Source organism: Anolis sagrei, chromosome 5 (genome assembly GCF_037176765.1).
Source record: "Anolis sagrei isolate rAnoSag1 chromosome 5, rAnoSag1.mat, whole genome shotgun sequence".
NCBI classification, from domain to species: domain Eukaryota; kingdom Metazoa; phylum Chordata; class Lepidosauria; order Squamata; family Dactyloidae; genus Anolis; species Anolis sagrei.
The window spans coordinates 20,466,220-20,490,222 of NC_090025.1; the positions used below are offsets into that span (position 1 = coordinate 20,466,220).

The 24,003-nt window shown below is 40.0% G+C and overlaps 1 protein-coding gene across 2 annotated transcripts in view; it reads right to left on the reverse strand.

Annotated features, from left to right (window-relative positions):
* FAM13A (family with sequence similarity 13 member A) overlaps positions 1-24,003 on the reverse strand; it is a 167,035-nt gene that overhangs the window by 28,640 nt on the left and 114,392 nt on the right. For both annotated transcript variants that reach the window (XM_060779247.2, XM_060779248.2), the window contains 5 exons: positions 23,045-23,092; positions 20,752-20,931; positions 14,393-14,579; positions 12,257-12,336; positions 11,204-11,246 (listed from right to left, as the gene is read on the reverse strand). In XM_060779247.2, the coding sequence (XP_060635230.2) occupies positions 11,204-11,246; positions 12,257-12,336; positions 14,393-14,579; positions 20,752-20,931; positions 23,045-23,092 (538 nt within the window). The remainder of the gene's footprint in view (positions 1-11,203; positions 11,247-12,256; positions 12,337-14,392; positions 14,580-20,751; positions 20,932-23,044; positions 23,093-24,003) is intronic.

Genomic DNA, 24,003 nt, shown 5'->3' on the forward strand with positions numbered 1-24,003 from the left:
CAAATGAGAGTTGAAATGTACTAGTGTTGCTATTGTAAGTTATCACTGTTATTAAGACACATCACTATTTTTACTACTACTAATATCACTATGTCTAGCAGCAGCAACTTTTATCCTGTTCTTCAGCTAAAGATGTTCCTGAAACATCTTATATATATTCAGGGTTTGGTTTTTTTTTGGAAAAGTGACAGGTTTGCAATCTAAAAAATGAAAAAGAGAGAAAGAGCAAAAAGAAAAAACAAAGCAAAAAAAAAAAAACCACACACCTAAAACCTGGGACTCATATAATGAAATTCAAAAGAGTACAAATTGAGCAGCCACTTGTGCTTTTAGCTGTGCTCCCTTTCATTAGCACAAAATTGAGATTGTGGTTGTTCACAAGTACTCATGAGTAAGAGACACATCCTGCTAGTTGGGATTTGTTTCTTAGTGAACATGCATAAGGTTTTGCTCATAGCTTGGATTTGGAACCTGCTGTTAATGATTTTGAGCAGCTGGGAAGCATGCTGGGTTTTGTGGCAGGAAATCTCCCAAGCTCATTGAGAATAAAGCAAAATGGAGAGCAGAAATCCACAGCATCAGGCTGCCAAAAGTTGTAGCTATTGGGTTACTGGCCATGCCGTTCCCTTGCAGGATTGGCCCCTAACCTACACTACAGGCTTGCTATGCACATAAGAAAAGAACATAGTATGCTTCTCAACTATAGCCTTTGTGTCAATCACATTGCCAACTGTTTTCAAGATTTGATAAAGAAATATTGGCAATCTAGTTCGGCATTCATCATGCTGTTGAAATAAACTCCAGATGTCCTCCAAAAGGGAAAAAAAACATTTTAAAGATCTCTTGGTAAGGAAGACACTCAAAGACACTTTGGGTTTCTTAGATTTGCTATTCTGGGTCTTTTTTTTTTTAAGGAATGGGAGGTAGGATAGAGAGCAACTGCATGGAAAATCACCCAAAGACTTCCAGATGTGTAATTCTGATCTCCCTCCTTTAAATTCAGTCACTGATGTTTGGCGAAACAGTGGCTTCCAGTTTGCAAAATTCCCTGTCCTGCTTTAGACCTCTGTACTACACCAGAACAGTCTTGACAAACCAAACAATTTCCAAAATGTAAACATGAAACTATTACCAGCTCTAGAAATTTAAAAACCCATAATATATTTGCATTTCATATATGTCAAACTAACTCAAGAGAAAGAGAGAAAAGAGAGAACAAGTGCACTGTATTCAAAACAGGCGTGTTTTCTTGGTTGAGCTCATTTTGGTAACTGCACCAGGATGTTCATCAACCTGTCACACAATTACTTAATATTCTTTCAAGGCATAAGCTAGGATAGAGGCCCAGCTTTATTCACTACCATTTATAATGGATGGTCTGAAGTTAAATTAAATAACAACAAGGAAGAAAATTAATGAGTTGGAAGACATTAATCATGGTCCATCATGAAGCCATGGCAATTTAAGTGGGGAACAGTATGGCTTCCATATCTGCTGGTACCCACAGTTACACTTCTCCACGTCTATAAAAATGTTCTTTTTAGGTATTTTCCAAGTCCTTCATGCTATTCTTCCATGGTGACACAAAGGGTTAAACCCTTGTGCTGGCTGAACTGCTGACCTAGGTTCGCAAGACGAGGTGAGCTCACATCTGTCAGCTCCAGCTTCCCATGCAGGGACATAAGAGAAGCCTCCCACAGGATCGTAAAACATCCGGGCATTCTCTGCAGGTGGCTAATTCTCTCATGCCAGAAGCGACTTGCAGTTTCTCAAGTTGCTTCTGACATGATAAAAAAAAAAATCTTCCTCAAGGAAGATTTCAATAATTTACTCTTAACTGGAGTTTTATATTTCTATGGAAAATCCAGGAACATATCCACTGTGAGAGTTGTTTAGCAGAGTGTACCCTAGAGTGTAGTGGAGGCTCCTTCTTTGGAGGCTTTTAAACAGAGGCTGGATGGCCATCTGTCAGGGGTGCTTTGAACGCTATTCTCCTGATTCTTGTCAGGGGGTTGGACTGGATGGCCTATGAGGTCTCTTCCAACTCTTCGATTCTATGACATGTTTGTTGTATTGTATATCAGTATGTCTGTGTAGAATGAATGGGTGCCTGAAGTTTTAGGGAGAATTGAGTAAACAGAGTGCATTCAAACAATATTCTTTCCATTAAGCTATTAGACATTATTATTATTATTATTATTATTATTATTATTATTATTATTATTTACTGTATTTATATACCGCCTTTCTCAGCCCAAAGGCGATACAAGGCAGTTTACAACATTACAGGAATCAAACTTAATGGGAAAAGCTCTGCTCTGGAGGAATGCCATGGGTCAGAAGAGGAAGATGACACTTCAATGGCATGGGATCATATTATTTTATGCAATACACTTTAGGTTCACTTCTCTAGGTCTTCCAGCATGACTAGATAGACAATGGGTTCGGTAGGTTTTTCGGACTGTATAGTCATATTCTAGAAGTATTCCCTCTCCTGATGTTTCACCTGCATCTATGGAAGGCATCCTCAGAGGTTGTGGGGTCTGTTGGAAACTAGGCAAGTGGGGTTTATATATCTGTGGAATGTCCAGGGTGAGAGAAAGAACTCTTGTCTGTTGGAGCTAAGTGTGAATGTTTCAATCGGCCACCTTGATTAGCATTTGATAGCCAGACAGTTTTTTCGTTTGCCTTGTTACTGCCTGGGGGAATCCTTTGTTGAGAGGTGATTCGCTGTCCCTGGTTGTTTCATGTCTGGAGTTCCCCTGCGCTTGAGTGTTATTTTTTATTTACTGTTATAATTTTAGAGTTTTATTAAATACTAGATAGTCAATGTCCAGAAGATGTCATCCACATAGTCACACTGGGAGAGTTTGAGGTTCCTACACAGAACATTTTATGTCTATACCAAAAAGTAAAATGCAACACAAACAAGTGTACCATTTGAACTAAAGGACTAGCTAAATAAGGAAAGAGATTTTGCAAGCATAGAGGGGGGAAAAGGACATTTCAAATAGTATGAAGGCATGATGAAGGAAATATTTTACTCGACAGCAAAAAAACACAAAACCACTCTGAATGTTGAAAGAACTGGTTTTTCAACTGTCATGACCCTAATAAATTGCATAACCTTATATTTCTCCTTCTTCCTTGTTTCAGTCATGTAATCTTTTTTTCTAAAAGAGGAAAACACTGCAAAGGTTGTTGTTTTTTCAATAAAAAGAATAGTAAAAATGTTTCCTTGGTTATAGTGTTTTTAATCCAAACCAGTTTAGTGCAAACATTTCAAGCTATTTTGTTGCGCCGTGCAACAACATGTCCTGTCCTTTTTGTGTCTCTCCTTCCCACCCTACACTTCTGCTAAGGAAGGACTTAAAAGCTAAAGTAACACTCAAGGAACCTAATTTGCCAGGGGATAGAAATAAACATTCTTATCCCCTTTCTCTACAAGACAAACTGTACTGGAAGCTTAATCTCTTCTTGTGTTGTCACTTTGCTGTAATTTCAAACTGCCAATGATCTTTCGAAGCAATGCAAGAGCCTGCACACATTCGGTTGCCACTCAACAGGAACTTCAGTAGAGGAACTGAGTCTGGAGAACCGGAACATTTTCTTGGGCAACTAGATGTAAACAGACCAGAATATTCACAAAGCACCTGTCAACAAGCCATACCCTGCCAATACACTGTTTTGCCAAACTGCAGAATTAAGAACATATCAACGCAAACCTTAAAAATTCAGTCCATTCCTTCCTGGGCAGCAATGTTTAACACACACATATCAGAAGGCAAGTATTTAAATATGTAGCAAAATGCATCCTTCTTGTGGAAGAAAACAGGATCTCTCTCCTGTCCCCATTAACGTGAGGAACACGCAATGGGCTACTTGTTCACTCATGCAGCTCATAATGCAATGAATAATCCATAAAGCCTTCAGAAGAATGATGGCAGTGGAGACCCAAGGGAGTTGCAATGAATTTCCAATCATTCCCTAAACATACGGAGAGGGCTCAATGTCTTGGCAAATGGATTTTTAAAAAAATGCTCCAAGATGCTGCTGATATCCAAGCACTTTTTCACATACCTATTTGAGGATTCACTTGTGTCTGTGTGAATTATAATGCAAGAACCAGAGGGCAGAGAGTTGCCAGGAAAGCTAAGGATTTCTACTGATTGTAAGTGACTTAGTCTTGACAGGTAGAGGAGAAAGTAACTGCTCCAGGACACACAATATTCCAAGCAAGACTCATCACAGATCTATTTCATGGGTCCTCCAGATAGTGTTAAACTGCCATTAACAGCTGCCCCTAACAAGCATAGCCAGTGGAGAATACTGGGAGCTGCAATCAAAAAGCTTCTGAAGGGCCACTTGGTTCCTTCTGATTTATATACATTATTTGCACCCCTTTTACATACAAAGCAGAGTTTGGAAAAAGTGATAAGGACAACAGCTCTCAGAAACCCTCAGCTTACAGGACAATGTTTTATATAAAGGTACTGCAATAAAGGTAAGGTAAAGGTTTCCCCTTGACATTACGTCTTGTTGAGTCCAACTCTGGGGGGTAGTGCTCATCTCTATTTCTAAGCCAAAGAGCCAGTGCTGTCCGTAGACGCCTCCTAGGCCATGTGGCCAGCATGACTGCATGGAAAACCATTACCTTCCCACCAGAGTGGTGGCTATTGATTTACTCACATTTGCATGTTTTTGAACTGTTAGGTTGGCAGAAGCTGGGGCTAACAGCAGGAGCTCACCCTGCTCCATGGATTCGAACTACTGACCTTTCGGTCAGCAAGTTTAGCAGCTCAGCGGTTTAACCTGCTGTGCCACCAGGGCAGTTTAGCAGTACCAATTGAGATATTATCAAATCGCTTTTGATCTGTACGCTGAAAGATTTAGAGAGCTCATCTCTCCCAAACAAGGTAACTTATATCAAATGTCAATACAAATAAAATAGGGATATAGGTTTAAAGGCCCACTGGAATACAAGAAAAGCTACATGATCACACTTAGAATTATAGAATAATTGAGTTGGGCCATCCAGTCCAATCCCTTGTCAAGAAGCAAAGAAAATCATATTCAAAGTACCCCTGACAGATGGCCATCCAGCCTCTGTTTAAAAGCCTCAAAAAAAAAAAAAAAAAAAAAAAAAAGGAGCCTCTACCACACTCGGAGGTAAGGAGTTTCACTGCTGAACAGCTCTCACCATTAGGAACTTCTTCCTAATGTTCAGGTGGAATATCCTTTCTTGTAATTTGAAGCCATTGCTTCACATCCTAGTCTAACAGGGCAGCAGAAAACAAGCTTCCTACCTCCTCCCTATGACTTCCCCTCACATCTTTTCCACTCAGCCTTCTCTTTTGCAGGATAAACATGCCCAGCTCTTTAAGCCGCTCCTCATAGGGTTTGTTCTCCAGAACCTTGATCATTTTAGTCACCCTCCTCTGGACGCATTCAAGCTTGTCAACATCTCCCTTCAATTATGGTGCCCACAGTGTGATCCCAGATGTGGTCTGACCAAGGCAGAATAGAGGGGTAGCATGACTTCCCTGGATCTAGTCACTAGACTCCTATTTATGCAGGCCAATCTGATCTTATAAACTAAGTAGGGCCAGCTGTAGTTAGATGGGAGGCTGCCAATGAATACCAAGTGTTATGCAGCCATCCTTCCACATTCACTGGGGGTTAGGTGAATAGGGCTGCTGTGAAATAAAAACAACAACATCTTTCTAGGATCTGCTGGAAGTTGACCACAGAATTCGCACCAGAGGACTTAGAGATCACATATTAATCAATATTGGGAATAATCAAATCTGCAAAAGACAAACATATATATGTGCAGGGCCAATACTATTTCAGAGGAAGGAAGTAGCGCCTCTGAGTATTCCTTGTCTAAGAAAATCCTACGGAATTCATGAGGTTGTCATAAGCCGGCACACACAGAGAGTGCGGGAAAAAGGATGGATTAACACCTTCTGGCAAAACTAAGGCCATTGATGTCTCACTTATGACCTTTCGATGCCTTTCAGTTCAATTCATTAAGGTCTAACAGTGGAAATGCAAAGGTTCTGGTGGTCCAGTTCTCCCTTACAATTCGGTTCATTAAGATTTAACAGAGGAAATGTGTGACCCTCATTTATGATCCCGTAGGCAGGCAAAGAGGCACAGAGCTTGCTCTTGTTGGTGAGCTCTGAATAACATCATTTGTTTTAAAAGGTATGCTTTTAAGCCCCCTAAGCAACAGGCTTAGAAAGGCCGTGGAATGTAAAACTATCCCAAAAGAATGTAACATTTTGTTGACCCTTTAATACTCAGATAATGAGATCTTGGGGTAAATTCTATGCCTTCCCTGTGAAGAAAATGCCAACTGAAATATAAATTAACTTCAAACAATTATTTATAACCATATGGTTCCATATTTCATTTTTGGAAGAGAAGTTCAGTCTGTCAGATCAGTGTGTAACTAATAGCACAGGAATCTAAGTCCATTAAACACAGTTTATCACATTTAAAGCAGGGGAACAGAAGTGTATAGAATGTTTAACTTCTTGTTCCAAGATTCCCTGTATCCTCACAACAACCTTGTGAAGGAGGGTACTTCCAGTGAGCTTTAGGGACAGGTCTGTCTTAAGGGGTCTGGTAGGCTTTATTCGTATGTCTTCAAGTCATTTCGAATCTATGTAGAACTTATCATGTTGGGAGGGGACTGTTTTTGCTTGGTTCTGATGCTGAAAGAGTATTACTTGCCCAAGGTCAAACAGTTGGTGTCTGAATGAGGATTCGAACCCTGGTCTCTAGAGTTGAAGCCCAAAGCTTAAAGCACTATACCATATTGCAACTAGGACATGGAGAAATGGATTCAAATTGCAGGAAAAAAATGATTCCACATAAACATTAGGAAGAATTCCTAGACAGGAAGAACTATTCAACAGTGGAAAATGCTGTTTTGGAGTCTGGTGGAATCTACTCCTCTAGAGGTTTTAAAGCAGAGGCTGGATGGCCATCTGTCAGGGGATTCTTTGATTGTATGTTTCTGTATGGAAGAGGGTTGGAATGGATAGCCATTGGTCTTTTATATAACTAGGGAAACACACTGCACAATTATGTCACTTTATCATCACTTTAACTGCTAGGGATCCATCTTAAAGATTCCTGGAATTTGCAGTTTGGGAAGAATGATCAAAGTCCAATAAATGCAGTTTATTTACCACATTTATATATTTATTTACCACATTTATATATCGCCTTTCTCAGTCTGGAGGTTGCAAAGCCCTATGAATACATAGAAGTGTTAAGGGTTTTAATTCAAGGATACTAATGTATTTTTAATGATGATCTGGTATTTCATAATAATTCAACCAAAACGGTGACTTTGTATTGTCTATCTATCTATCTGTCTGTCTGTCTGTCTGTCTGTCTGTCTATCTACCTATCTGTCTACCGATCTGTCTACCTATCTACCTATCTACCTATCTACCTATCTACCTATCTACCTATCTACCTATCTATCTATCTATCTAACTATCTATCTATCTATCTATCTATCTCAACATATTCCACTGAGGAGCACCAGGAAGCAGACTTGGTGGTATGTTTCCCATTTCTATCTTCACAACAGCCCTGAAAAGTAGGTCAACCTCAGAAGGAATAACCGGCACAAGATCACTGATCTTGATCTGACGTTCTAATCATTGCACCAGACTGGCTGACTTGGACACTATGGGGATTATGCATTAGTTTTAATTTAAGAAATGTAGGCCAGGATTGTGTTCTTATGCTCTTCTTTTCCAGCCTGGGACATCATGGTACAAGTCTAGAAACATCATTAGACCAGACATGGAAAAGTACATGTGGACACTTCTAAGGTACAGGTCTTATTTTGGAAGAGCAAAAGTGGAGAAAGTAATTGGCTACCAATTACGCATATCTTATTGCACAACTTGGCAGAAGACAGACAGTCACTGGCACCCAATGAACTTGTCCATCATTCTGACTAACATGAAACTTACATCAAAGCTTAAAATGAAATTAACTTGGTTGAACAGAGGAGGACTGTCTGAATGGCCATCCTCGTATTCATCTATTACTTGGAATTTTGTGTCAGAAGGGATAAGACTTAGAACCGAGACTGATTTGGTGAGATTAGAGAATAGCTCAGTTTTACTATCTCCTGGCGTTCGAGTTCTAGTGCTCCATTATGTCATTTAATTGCTTGATCATTGGTTCTGCAGATAATTTGGTTATTTAAATGAAATTAACAAAACCGACTAGTTCTGTTTATTTTCAGGTTTCTTATGAGATCATCACAATTCTGTAAAAACATTAAGGTCAAAAAAGAGGTACTGATCAAAGGGTACAGTTTCCAGTGACTACTAGTTTATCTGAAGCAAGACATTTCTTGCTTCAGGTTGGAAAGAAACCATTAGAAGAACATGGAGAACTTTGGAAAATTTGCCAAACCCAATGAAGTGCCTGAAAGGGTGTTAGTTCCAGAAGTCATATGAAGAGCTTGGGTACAGGAGCCCGCAGTGGTGTAATGGGTTAAACCCTTGTGCTGGCAGGATTTACTGACTGAAAGGTTGGCAGTTCAAATCCGGGGAGCGAGGTGAGCTCCCGCTGTCAGCTCTAGCTCCCCATGTCGGGACATGAGAGAAGCCTCCCACTGCATGGTAAAACATCAACCATCCAGGCGTTCCCTGAGCAAAGTCCTTGCAGACGGCCAATTCTCTCACACCAGAAGCGACTTGCAGTTTCTCAAGTCGCTCCTGACACACACAAAAATATATATAGGTACAGAAACTTTATTTGTTTGTAAAGGTACTGAATGTATCTTGCCAACTCATTTTCCTTTCTACCCTACATTAGGCAACATAGTAACTTGGAAAGGTACTATTTAGAAGAATGAATACAATGTAATGCTGTAACAGAACTGAACAATGGCAGGATTATGTTCTGAGTCCCAATCTTCTTAAAAGTAACTTTCCTTAGAAAAGGAATTCCACAAGACTTCCACCAAAACAAAAGCAGCTGAACACTCTTTGCTTTCTAGAAAGTAAGAGTCCTACGGGAATTTCGTAAAAAAGGTGCAATGATAGAAAGAAAGGAGACAGAGTTGACAAGGAACAAAGCGTTCTCGTTCCAACCGTAGGATTGCCCTCTCTTAATCCTTAAACCCTAAAGAGAAGGAACAAATTTCAGTTCACAGAAGAAAGTATTAAGAGAGGAAGCAAAAACATCCACCAGGATTAGCAGCAAAACATATAGAGGAAAACAGGAGATTATATAAAAACAAAACAGGGAACACACTCTACTGCACAGGTCTCCTGACTTTGTGCTCCGTGATGTTCGATAACACTCCTGCTAACTATGTAATGTACTGGTGAAGAGACCTAGCATTTTGACTCACACAGTCACTTGTACACATCTCACCTCTAGGAGACCAATTAAATCATTGCTTGCAGCCTTATCCTGTCCTCCCTGCATATCCTGACCTATCATTAAAATACTCCACTGGAACTATCCACCCACAGCAAGTCATTCTCTGCCAAAATAAACACTTCTGAGGAAAATGCAAGACACTCAGGAGAACATGAGCTTTGTTTCTCTACAGAACAGAATCAAACGGGATTGGAGAAAACACTAAATTACGAACAGCTTTGACTCAGATTGACAAGTCTATAATGAAGAAATTTTAGATATTCCTTGTCATGCAACCTACTGAAACTGCCTTTAGTGAAACTGTCATAATTACAAGTACAAATGCCCTCTCCAGTGTTCAGTCTGACAACTGTATTTCTCTAGATATCCATTTAAACACAGAAACAACCTCTTATTTTGTCTTAGGGTGTTACTATTTGTCAACATTTATTTTATAGCTCTTCAAAGATCTCTGTAACACCAACATTTACTTGGAATTTTCATAGGGCTGGTATTGGCAACTGGGCTCCTTGGGCAGCTTTTATGCAACCTTGTCTTGGTAGGGCTCAGCAATGATGGTTAGTATGGTCTCTCCCTTTTATACTTTTTTCACTGGTTCACCACTCCAAGTATTGCCAAGTGACCCTTCCACACAACAGACTTATAGCATTATGATCCCACTTTAACTGTAATAATGGAGGCATCCCATGGAGTTCTGACTTTTGTAGTTTGGTAAAGCACTAGAGCAGTCGTCCTCAATTTTTGGGTCTCCAAGTGTTTTGACCTACAACTCCCAAAAATCCCAGCCAGTTTACCAGTTGTTAGGATTTCTGGGACTTGAAGGCCAAAACACCTGGGGACCCACAGGTTGAGAACCACTAACCTAGAGTTTTTCTGGTTGAGAATTCTGAGAATTTCTCCTTAACCTTCAAATTCCAGGATTTCACAGGACAGAACTACGATGGGTTTTTCTTTTTGTGTCAGGAGCGACTTGAGAAACTGCAAGTTGCTTTGGTGTGAGAGAATTGGTTGTCTGAAAGGACATTGCCCAGGTGGCGCCTGGATGTTTTGATGTTTTACCATCCTTGGGAGGCTTCTCTCATGTCCCCACATAGGGAGCTGGAGCTGACAGAGGGAGCTCATCTGCGCTCTCCCCAGATTCGAACCTTCAACATGTTGGGCTTCAGTCCCACAAGCACAAAGGTTTAACCCGTTGTGCCAACGGGGGCTCCTACTATGATGGTTAAAATAGAATAATATTGCTAATATTCTGTAATGTGAAAGAGCCCTTGATTTAGCTGCCATTTTAATTTCCCTCAGTGCTTTCAACATGTGAGCTCTGTTCCAGGTGAATCCTGGGAAAGTTAGCCACCCTGTGTATTTCTTTTAGAGAATCTCCAAGGCAGCTGACTGCAAATATTAGGGCAAGACCATGCTTTATTTTTCTTATTTAACAATGTAAGAGAAGCTCTAACACATCAGATCAAAGTCCAGCATTCTGTTTCATGCAAACCAACCAAATGCCTATGAGAACTGCACAGACTCAAGACACAAACATATTTAAACCCTTTCAAATTCAGTTAAAATATAACCATCCCAAGGAGAAAGTCAGCAGAAACATATCATCTTTTGAATGCACAGGGGAAAAAAAACCTTTCCAAGGCTTGGCACTAAACATGGCTAGTATCAAGTGAATGGCTCTGGGAAGGGAATTTCATGGAGCAGAAGACACACCAAAAATGGGGGTGGGGATTGCACTTAATCAATAAATAAGAATGGATAAAATACTAACCTGAGAATGTCTGAATATGTCACCATCACTTTCACTGTCTTTGCTAAAATAAAGGAGAAAAGGTTTAGATTAAAAGTGTGTCATAATGTGCAAGACCACTTTCCCACATCAAAGGCAAACACTAGAATACTTTCAAAACACATCTGAAAAGAATATTCTGAGTGCAGCATTTTAATGCTCAAATCGCACATATTCACCTCCACCTTAGAGACACATATGGAAAAGATATTTCTGGTGACAGAGAAAGAAAAGGGAACCAGGTAACATCATTATCTTGCTCAGAGAGCAAATGTTTTTGGTTTTCTCTCAACTAGTGGCAGACATCGCATCAGAATAACCAAGCTGTTTTCATCCAAGATAGCCATTGTAATATGTGTGCTAAAGTTGGGATTGCCCATGCCATTCAACCTGTTGTTTCAATCTCTTGCTTCCATCTCCGTCACAAGCACAGTTGGTGGGCGACGAGGGAGAAGACCTTCTCGGTGGTGGCCCCCCGACTTTGGAACTCCCTCTCTAGGGAGATTAGGCAAGCCCCTCACTATCCTTCTTTTGTAGGGAACTGAAAACCTGGATGTTCCAGCAAGTTTTCGAGAATGACTAGTCCCTAGGCCCAGGAAGTAGGTTGCTAGATAGTACTCTGTTCTGCACTTCATCCACTTCCCCAGCCCTATGACATGTTATTTGCACTATCCTTCGCCCAGCCCTTTTACAGCTGATTACGTCTATTTTAGTATTCCTGGGTATTGGTATTGTTGAAGGTCACCTGATGGAGCCCCAATGAAATTGGTTTTATATTTTTATTTCTAGTGTGTTTTATCAGGTTTTTGTGTTATATGTTTTTTTTGCTATTATTATTATTATTATTATTATTATTATTATTATTATTATTATTATTAGGCAGAATGGGCTATGTAAGACTTTTCAGAGTCCCCTAGCTGGGATAGCCAGCAACCATACTGATTGGATGATTCTAGGAAGTCTAGCCTCCCAAATTACTCTTCCAAACTCTAGTATTAACTAAAATCTTGGTTAGCAGTTTTCTAAGGAAGTCACCTGTTTTCTGAAAACACTTCCATGTTGTCATCTGGTCCTGCTTTGTCCACAGGTCTCAGGGGAGCAAATGCTTCCATTGTCTGTCAAAGATCAAATATAAAGACAATCATGAATAAGTGTGTTTCCAAAACTGAATTACATTTTTTTTAAAAAAGTACACAATCTATATTTATTTTTCATGCAAACATGTCTATGGCATGCAAGCTTTATAAGAAGCAAAACATTTGTAATAGCCTCATGGATATTTCTTTTAAGAGGGACAAAGCCCCCCTAGGCATGACATCATATTGCCATCATTCTCTGTTGTTCAATCTGGAGTCCCTCTAAAAATCCAGCCGGATTTGTATATGCCAGGTTTGGGCAATGCGAAGGGTGCTGGATTTTTAGGGGGACTCACCAGTCACCCTAAAAATCCAGCACACTTCGCATTGCCCATCAGTCCTAGCCAGCATAGCTAGTGGATGAAGAATGCTGCACATTGCAGTTCAAAATATTCTGGAATGCTGGATTTTATCCACCCTGGTCTATGGAATAACTAAGGCTTGAACGTTGTGAAGGGGAAAAATGGCTTTTCAGCTGTCATGTTCATATCTCCTTGCTCTCAATAGACATATTGTTGAGATCCAAGAGGGAATTGTAACAAGCTGTGGTGAAGAAGTGACAAGCTGTAAAAAGCTTAATATGCCTGCATTCCAACCACATTTGTTATCTTGAGTCCCATACCTGCTATTTGGCAACATATGTCAACACAATCAATACTGAAAGTGCATCTGGCACCCATATTTACTACACTTCCAATGGAAGGAATAGCTATTATCCTGTCTAGAATGATGAAAACATATTGCTCACACATATTCACACATTGTATCATTTTACACACACCCTTACATATAACAATTCACGCCTTCCTCATAAACCCAAGGTGTTTTTCTGGATTTCCCCTTCTATCTATGTTTTTCTGTTACATTTTTCTGCTCATTATTCACCATGACCACGTGCACCAGAAACCAGGGAAAAGCCCAAGTTTTCTTTTATGGAAGAAGATCTCTAAAATAAAAGGGACAAACAGTTCGTGCTGGCTGAGGTTTTCTGGGAAATGTAGTTCAAAGGAGTTAATTTCCAAATTTAGACCTACATGCTAACCAAAGAGAACATGAGCAGATACTCGGTACAAAAGAGGTGCAAACTACAACTGGTTGGTTAGTCTACCACCACCTTATCACATGGTGTTTTGTCTCCAAAATGCAGTACCATATTGGTTGCACAAGCAACTCGCTTTTTCTATTTACATAGTGGCAGAGCTGTCCTGTCTACTCATGCAAGCAGACACCCATTTAAGATGATATAAGGCTCTTTGGTGCTGTGGTGCTGGAGGAAAATTCTCAGAGTGCCCTGGACTGCAAGATCAAACCAGTCCATACTCCAGGAAATAAAGCCCAATACTCATTGGAAGGAAGGATACTAGAGACAAAGATGAAGTACTTTGGCCACATCATGAGAAGAAAGGAAAGCTTCGAGAATACAATGATGCTGGGGAAAATGGAAGGAAAAAGGAAGAGGGGCCAACCAAGGGCAAGATGGATTGATGGTATCCTTGAAGTGACTAGCCTGACCTTAAAGGAGCTGAGGGTGGCCATGGCTGACAAGGAGCTCTGGAATAGACTTGTTCAAGAGGCCATGAAGAGTTGGAAATGACTGGACAAATAAACAACAACAATGCTCTTTGTGCAGTGGGTATGGCAATGGCCAAAGTAGGCAAATGACCTTGCCAACTGGCTTACCCATTCTGTCAAGTTGGTTCTCATCAGCTCCCTAGTGACCACTGCTATCTCCGAAAGATACAATTCCAACTGCAGTTTTGCTCTGACTCAGAGCAAAAGTTATTAACATAGTAAGGAAAAGTTCTCATTTTTGAATTATAACAGGGATTATAGACTGAAGGATTCCAGAAGCTGTAGCCCCAAATCACTACATCTCAAGCTTTACTTATCAGTGAGGTCTACCAGAGACTTCCAGGGTTGCAACTCAGACAAACCACTCAACATGACAAACTGCAACTGGCATATGATGATAAGCACATGGTGCCTCAAGTCTCAGCATGCCAGCTGAAAAAATGATTTTAATAGGTTTCCTTACCAGAAGAGTGTCCTGGTTATCATTCAGCTCGGAAAGTTTGGTGCTAGATTTCTGTCGCTTGGGTTTGCTTCTTTCTCCTACGTATCCAGAGCTGTTCTCTTGCAGTTTTTCCACTTCTTGGGCTGTCAGCATACACTCATCAATGCTACTGAAGCCAGAAGGAATATTCTCTTTATTGATGACCTCCCTAGACAGAAAGAAAAGTGCAGGGTTACAGACTGTTTCAGTAAATTTGTGAAACAAAACCCAATTTTGGAGAGTTCTGGAAAAGAAAAGTTGTGACTATAGTCCTTAATAGGAGGACCAAGTATTATAATTGGCAATGAATCGTACTGAGAACAAAAGGGCAGAGACTCCAATGACATGAAAGAACAGGACAAAACAACCTCACTGAAGCTAAGCAGTTCCAAGATTTGGTTAGGGTCTGAGTAGGAAACAGCCTTGAATTTCACAGAATGAAGGAGAGAAGTAAATGGAAATATTAGTCCCACTAATACAGTGGTTGCCAACCTATGGGCCACAGTCTACTGACCTAAAATAAGGTCAAAGTATACACAGGTCTAGAAAAACATTGTCAAAGTTAAATAACAACAACAACAACTTTATTTTTGTATCCCACCTCCACCTCCCTGAAGGGACTCGGGGCGGCTTACATTAGGACAAGCCCAGTCAACACAGATTAAAATATACCACAGTAAAATTTACAAATAGCAAATATCATAAAAACATAACCATTATTCAACAAACAACCAATAGCCTAACATAGTGGCCATATACTGAGCTAGAGAGCGAGGCAGGAGCTTGTGCAATACAGATGACAGGACAGGGCTGCAAAAGCCAAATGATATGTTCGAGCTAGAGAGGCCAAGTAAATTTGAGCGATACAACTATAGGATAGGGACAACGGTAAAGTGCAAGAGTCAGATATTGAGTTATGGCTGGATTTTCTAGTGAACTGATTAATCAAAAGTACAGTGAAAAATATACATTTTAATTCTTTACCAAAAATGGACAGGGTGGGTGCCAATCTAATCTCCTTGGGGAGAGAATCCCAGAGCTGGGGGGCTACCACCAAGAAGGCCCTCTCCCTCTTCCCCACCAACCATGCTTGTGACAGGGGCAGGAGCAAGAGAAAGGAAGATCTTAGTTTGTAGGGAAAGATGCATCTGCAAAGATAGGCAGGACCCAAACTGTTTAGGGTTTTGCAGGTAATAACCTGCATCTTGAAATCCACTGCAACACATCCATAATAAACATCCTCATTGCTTCATTAAGCAGGTACAGACAACCTCACCATAGATGTAAGAAAATAAAATGAAGACTCAATATTGCAGGCATTCCCATTCTTGTTATGGATACAAATAAACTCTGTACACGTGTTCCAATTATTATAACTTTTTCCCTGCCATCTGTGAGGCAAACAGAAAGGATTTTCTTTACTGAGATTTCGCCCATAAGCCTGTTTCTAATTTGTATGGATTATCATTTTAAATAATAATCTATTATACAGTCAGATGCTATGTATGTATGAGCATGATTCAGCTACACCATTCATTAAAATCTTAGCCACAAATCCTCTTAGCTATTAATTGCTTAAGGGGGGTGGGGCACCGACTAAAGCCGAAAGAGGCAAGTGGATGCAGGATCAAGTCTACATTTTTAGTTCTACAATATTTCATAGGACAAAATATTTCACGTGATTTGGCAATGACAAGTGTATTAGTTTTCACTGCAAGAGACATGCAAGCCAGACGTCCTAGGAGGATTTTTCCACCAAATCTATTTAACATAGGTTCAAGAAGTGAAGAAAATGATGCAGAGCTTGGAAATGCTACTGGAAGAGTTAATATTTTGAATATTTCAGAATATTTCAGAGAGCACATTCATGCATGTGATCATATTGAGTAGTGTATTTTAAGATTTTAATGTTAAGGTAAAGGTTTACCCTTGATGTTAAGTCTGACTCTGGGGGATGGTGCTCATCTTCATTTCTAAGCTGAAGAGCCAGCGCTGTCCACAGACACCTCCAAGGTCGTGTGGCTGGCATGACTGCATGGAGCACCATTTCCTTCCTGCCGAAGCGGTAACTATTGATCTACTCACATTTGCATGTTTTCGAATTGCTAGGTTGGCAGAAGGTGGGGCTAACAGCGGGAGCTCACCCCGCACTCTGGATTTGAACCGCTGATCTTTTGGTCAGCAAGTTCAGCAGCTCAGTGGTTTAATCTGCTGCATATCTGGCTCATCCTCTGTTTGGATATCGGCCAACATGTCAATGTCTTAAATCAAGAAACAGCTTTCTAAGATCTACAGAGACACTTGCAGCTTTTTAGAGGGACAAGGACTGGAACGGCGACTTGACTGATGAGATTGTTTTATGGTTTTAATGACTTCTTTTATGCTTGGTGATGTACTGTTTTAATATGATTTATGTCTAATGTGTGGTTTCACTATTGTAGTTGTAAGGCATTGAATTTTGCCATCATCTATGTGTAAACTGCTTTGAGTCCCCCTAGGGGTGGGAAAAGTGGTATATAAATACTGTAAATAAATAAATAATAAACTTGCAGGAACACCTCAGCAAGCGGGAGTCCAAAAGTGGCAGGCTAAAACCCAGAAACGGAGATCAGATGAGAAACTCCTTCCTGGGCACACAGAAGGCTGGGTGACTTGGAATATGCTGAACAGACTGTGCTCTGGCACCATGAGATGCAGAGCTAACCTTAAGAAATGGGGCTACAAAATTGAGTCCACGACATGTGAGTGTGCAAACCACAGACCATTTACTACAATGCAGCCTAAGCTCTGCCATATGCACAACGGAGGACGTTCTTACAGTGACACCAGAGGCACTCGAAGTGGCCAGCTTCTGGTCAAAGGAAATCTAGTATAATGCCAAGTTTTTAATTTTGTATGTGTTCTTTTTAAAATATATTATAACTGTACCCTCAATTTGCTTCTGACACGGTGCATAAATAAGAAGGAATGTTATCTATAATATTTCCTTCTCTACCAGATTCTTTCTTCTATTTTTTTTTTAAAAACTTGAACCTCAATACACCTTGAGGCAAAAACCATAAATTGCTAGACCAAAGAATGTAGGCTGGAATGCTGAAAAGTAAAGGTAGGAACACGCAAAGTGCTAACGGGGAATCAACTGCAATTGGAATCTGATCCTATTTGATTTCTATTAACACCCACAAAAAAGGAAACAGCTCCAAATGTTTACAGCAGGTCAGTCAGAAACTTTTTTTTGAAAAATATCCAAGTTTCTTCCAATGTTCTGATTTTATCAGTCAAGTACCAATGTTTTAATACACAATGCTGCAATAAAAAACTATTACAAGATACAGATCTGCAGAATTTGCCTGCCTGCTGAACTGCAACAGGACAAAAATATGTCTGTATGTTGTTACTGAAAATAAAAAAAAAACACAGTTTATCAGATATTTTATTTTAAGGATATCATCTGGGCCACTTTGTACTTTCATAATGCGATTCCATGTATTTTGTTTGGCCATCACAATACAATCTATGCATATTAATATCATCTGGTCTCCTTTCACCTAAATATCCTAACGTGATTCCATCTTATAAATTCCAATATTACATCTTGGGTCATATATGCACACAAACCTTGATAAGACCCAAAGAAAAGATATGCAGAAATTATTGCTTTTCACATCTCACAGTGGATTTTTGAAGCCATTTTATATGGATACATTTTTGGGGACTTTTTGTCAGTTTGTCTTAATAGGTATGTGGATTTTATTTGGGAATAGGTGAAACATTAGTCTGTGCTTTCTGCTCCTGCAGTGACCATCAGTAGAAAAGCACAATCCTTGCTAGATAGACAGTCTTAGTGTAAGGCTTATAAGAAAATGAAGCTTAAAAGGCATTTTTTTAAAAAAATATGGCAGATCTGCAATTCAGTGGTCAGGCTGCATAAGGGGAGGGGGAAACACCCAGCTGCAGAGCTATATGCTGCGAAACACGTACGCTAGCCTGCCTCTGACCTACTTGCCTGAGAAGCCTCACAGCATGAACACAAGAAGAATGTTACTTCTGACAAAGGAAAAGGTCCCCTTGTCCCCAAAGGCTATCATTTTTTTACTTTTTAAAAAGGAAACATTTTCACTGAACATTTTTAAAACTTAGGATATTGATGTTCCATTTCATCCCCTGCTCCAAATAAAACAAAAGAATTAAGCAGTCCAATAACTGTGAAAAGTCACAGCATGTTGTTAACACCAAGGATGCATCTATACTGCAGAATTTATGCAGTCTAACATCACTTTATTTGCCATGTCTCAATTCTATGGAATCCTGGAAGTTGTAGTTTGAGGAGGCACTGGCATTTATTTTACTTTTTTGCAGTTGTTTATTTGTTCGGTTGCTTCCAACTCTTCGTAACCTCATGGACCATCCCAGGCCAGAGCATCCTGTCGGCTGTGGCCACCCCCAGCTATGTTGGTAACTTTTGCTCTGAATCAGAGCAAACCTGCAGTTGGAATTGTGTCTTTTGGAGATAGCAGTGGCCACTAAGGAGATGAAAACCAGCTTGGCGGAATGGGTTATCCAGTTGGCAAGGCCATTTGCCTACTTTGGCCATTGCCATACCCACTGCACAAAGAACATTGTTGTTGTTATTCATTCAGTAATTTCTGACACTTTGTGACCTCTTGAACCAGTCTATGCCAGAGCTCCCTGTAAGCCATGGCCACCCCCAGCTCCTTCAAAGTCAAGCCAGTCACTTCAAGAATACCATCCATCCATCTAACCCTTGTTCAGCCCCTCTTCTTTTTTTGTTCCATTTTCTCCAGCATCATTATCTTCTCCCAGCTTTCCAGTCTTCTCATTATGTGGCCAAAGTACTTCATCTTTGCCTTTCATATCCTTCCCTCCAGTGAGCAGTCAGGCTTTATTTCCTGGAGTATGGACTCATTTGATTTTCTTGTGGTCCAAGGCACTCTCAAAATTTTCTTCCAGCACCACAGTAAAAAAGTGTCTATCTTCCTTTGCTCAGCCTTCCTTATGGTCCAGCTCTCACATCCATAGGTTATTATGGGGAATACCATTGCTTTAACTATGTGGACCTTCGTTGCCATTGTGATGTCTCTACTCTTCACTATTTTATTGAGATTGGTCATTGCTCTCCTCCCAAGAAGTAAACGTCTTCCGATTTCCTGGCTGCAGTTTGCGTCTGCAATAATCTTTGTGCCTAGAAATACAAAGTCTGTCACTGCCTCCACATTTTCTCCCTCTATTTGCCAGTTATCAATCAGTCTGGTTGACATAATCTTGGTTTTTTGATGTTTAACCGGTTGTGATCTGTACGAGTTCTCAATCTGGCCTAGACATTTCTTGTATTCTTGTCTCAAATTAGTGATCAGAGATAAGAATCTATTTCAAGCTTGGGAACCTATAACATGGATCTAAGCACAGTTTTTCATCCAATGGTACTGTGGGTGGGAGATGCTCCTGAGTAGACATACACAGAACTTAGCTATGCTTTGGGTGGTCGGTAGGAAAAAGTTGAAATGGGTAAGAATTACATCTGGCAACAGTCACTTTGCTTTAGCCCCATTCACAGCTGGAATGCAGACCTCAGGCTGGAAAGGGTTCCTCAGATGTGTTGGATCACAGGTCCCATCATGGCTAGCATGCATCGTGCCATAGCTGTGTAAACCACAACCAAGAGAGACCTACCTGGAAGTCACTGGAAGAGGCATGGCTATGAGGTAGAGGATTTGTCTGATGGTGATTCAGTTCACATATAATCTCTGTTGAGTCTTGGAACTCTTTTACAACCACTTTTGATTCATTTGTGTTTTCATGAAACTATAAACGCGACTGTTAAACAGATCTGAGGGTTTAGGACCAAAATATCTATTAAACTGTCTCAAATTTATAAACACATTCTTCTTCCTCATTACAGAATTACACACTGAAGTGATAAAACATAGCTGCTAACATGGAATGCGGTTTCTGCCAGTGAAGTGTTTTGAAACAATATAGTGCTTCCATCCTATCTTATGTAATTTTTTTGGTAGCAGTTGTAGATATTCAGTGCCTCTATGACTGAAAAGCAGTCAAGGATGACAACACTGTTAAAAAAGTAAATGAGAAAAATGTCTGTTCTAAAACTCATCCAAGAGAATCATAGAATCATAGAGTTGGAAGAGACCTCATGGGCCATCCAGTCCAACCCCCAACCAAGAAGCAGGAATATTGCATTCAAAGCACCCCCGACAGATGACCATCCAGCCTCTGGTTAATGAACAAAATCCCACCCTCTGAAACTATAAGGAGATTGATATGAAAAGTTTCTAAAAAGGAGGGAGAAACTCTTAACATACCTCTCTCGGGTTCTTCGGGCTTCATCCTGTTCTTTATGGTGCCGCCTTCGCTGCCTGGCAGAAACATTGGAAGATGTTGAGGAAGTCCCAGATTCAGAGTCTTCAGAACTTTGACCCCCGGAGCCATGAACGTCAAAAAGATGCTGCTCAACGGCTGACCTGATGGTCTTCTCTAAAAACCTGTCAAGCCAAATTAAAGACATGACCACATTTTTAAAAAAGGAATACATAGTTCAGAAATGGACCAATCTCCATTTGAATTTGTTATCATCAAATACTAACACGGAGTGAGGCAATTGCATGAGAGACAACTGGGGAAGATTTTATGTTTCTGGAAGCAATATGGAGCTGATCTAGACTGATCTAAAGAAGTGTTAGTTCTTATGATATAGATCAGTGGTTCTCAACCTGTAGGTCCCCAGATGTTTTGGCCCACAAAGCCCAGAAATCCTAACAGCTGGTAAACATGTTCAGATATAGATCATTAGGTTTTGCTGGGGGATTTTTTGCCAGTTGATGTAATCTCTGTATTTATGATAATCTTTTGGAAGACTGCTTCTTGCAATTTCTTGTACCTGGACAAGAATATTTCCAAAGCTTTTTAAAAAAAACATGGTTTGTTGAAGTGATTGAAAACAAAAAAAATCTTTACTGTGCAAAAGGGTTGTTTCACTGATTCACTAAAAAGAGAAAGGAAGAGAAAAGGATACTTTTTGTCCTGATATCTGAGGGGTATAAAATGTGGTAGGAACTGAGAAAAATGATCTGGGCCATCAATATCATTTGGATAATTGGATAACTGAATCCCATGCCCAGGAATGAACACAACAAATAACTACAACTTCCAGAAATTCAGAACAAAAAAAAGTTACCTAGATCACTTCTATTTTTAGGACGATGAGTTAAATCTGCGACAGCTTGACTGTTTGAATATTTTTATACTGTTTTATATTGTTTTTATTTAAATCGTATATTTATGCTTTTGTTTGTGGTCACCATGGTGTGTCGGTTGTTAGCCACCCAGAGTCCCTCTGCGGAGGTTGAGACAGGACAGGATAAAAATGTCCAAAATAAAGAAATAAATAAATATTAACAAACAAAAACAAAAGCCTGAGAAAGTCGCATTGTCACCACTAACATTCTTCTGACCTATTTCCTGTGTGCATAAGAGCCATAATTTGCAAAAATTAGGAGAGAAGAAAACTGGAAATCCACTTCTTAATGTTACATGTATGTATGCATGTAAACAGTCACTCCTGTGCACTTCCAAGAGAGGCCAGATTAAGGAAAATTTGAACTGTTTGGAGGGGGTGGGAATTTATTTTATTATATTATATTTTCTTTATTTATACCCCACCATAGCCCGGGAAAGCCATTACTGTGTGTATGTGCTTTCTTATAGCCTTATGGCAACCTCATGAACTTCATATGGTTTTTTTTGGCAAAGAATCCTTAGAGGTGGTTTTGCCAATTCCCTACTCTGAAATATAGCCTATAGCATGTTCTACTTACTGGCTGTCTCCCATTCAAGTACTAATCTGGGCTGACCCCACTTAGCTTCCAAGATCAGATTGCAATCTAGTGCCTTTAGGGAGGGAAACTGTAAACTAAGACATGGACAAAGTTTCCCAGAGCAGACTCAGAAGCAGGGCTGGGTAAATTTTTTTGCCCCCGTGGGGTGCACTTACTGCAATCCACACACACACATATGCTCACATTTCAGCATTCTGGCATAAGGTGCTTTACGTCTTTTCTACTTTCCAGCAGCTTTGGAATTGTTGGGTGCGTGCACATATGTGTGTATTCTAAAGCCTTGGCCTGCGGCAGCAATTCCAATAAAGATAACTACTAATATTGATCTTAGCTTTTTTGTTTCAGTGCTGCAATCAGCAATTTTCCCCCAGGGCCTGGCAGATCAGTTGAACTGTGGGAAAGCTGATGGGAGTCTTCAGCCAAAAAAGAAGTATAGTTGAAGACAACAACATGACAACTTGTGGGCCAAGGACATTCCAGAACTAAACAAAAAATTGCACACCGAAATGTTAGAATCGAAATATCTCTATTTATCCATCTATTTAGAGTACTTATATTGCACCCTTCAGCCAAAACAGATTTCCAGAGTGGCTAAGTTGATAGCTACTTGATCAAATCTAATTTTTAGCTATGTATAACTCTACTGAATGTCTTCTGGGATACAGGTCTTATAAGCCTGACCAGTGAAGAAAATGAAGAACAGAGATTAAAGCATAATATAACAACGGAAAACAGAACAAGACATAAAGTGGTCACTTACTCTCCAGTAGCAGGGATGCTGTTGTTGTTGACTTGTGGCACATGAGCACTGCGGGAAAAGAAACTTAAGGTTACATCAAAATAGGAAAGCGAAAGTAGAAAATCAGCTTCCAAAACCTTCTATGCATACAAACCTTGGGGCAGTTTCAAACATGCAAGAACATTATTTTTGTTCTCTGGTGATGATGAATGAATTGACTCTACTGAAAAGTACAAAACTTAAGGTGAGGTAGAGATTGAGAAATTCAAGCCCCCACTTGGTATTTCAGCCTTTGGCTGAAAACACAGAGAATAGTAATTCACCTGTTATGCCCAGTGGCAGCTGTGACCTGTACGTTCATGGCACAAGGCAGGTTGTTCACAGCAAGCAAACAAAGCACCAGAGGAAATGCTTTGACTTAAGCAAAGAATATAAATCTAAGTCAACACGGTTAACCCTGGTTTTACAGAGCAAGTGGATTTTTTTTATTTTTTGTCATGTAAATACTAAAATATAGAAATGTGCCCCTGCAATTGCTTTTGGACTATAGTTCACAGTAGTCCTAACCATATAATAAGGTAGACCTTACCTAGGGAGTTCTTTAAAGGGGTGCATTTTTATTGGGTTTGTCAGTTTTATATTATTGACCTAAACTATTGATGTTTTAATATAGTAGCATTTTAATGGTTTTAAAACTTATTATTACTCATTTTAGTGTGTGTGCATGTGTGTGTGTGCGCGCGCGCTTTCACATTGCCTTATGGTGGTCTCGTGGATTTCACAAGATTTTTCTTGAGCAAGGGATACCATTCCCTTCCTCTGAAATACAGCCTACAGCACCTCGAGGCTGCCCATCCAAGTGCTAACCAGGGTTGACTCCAAAATCAGATGGGATCTGGTGCAATTGGGGTATTGAAATGAAGGCACGTGCCTTAATTTCTTTCATATGTGAGACATTTTGGCTCCCATTTGGGAGAAAG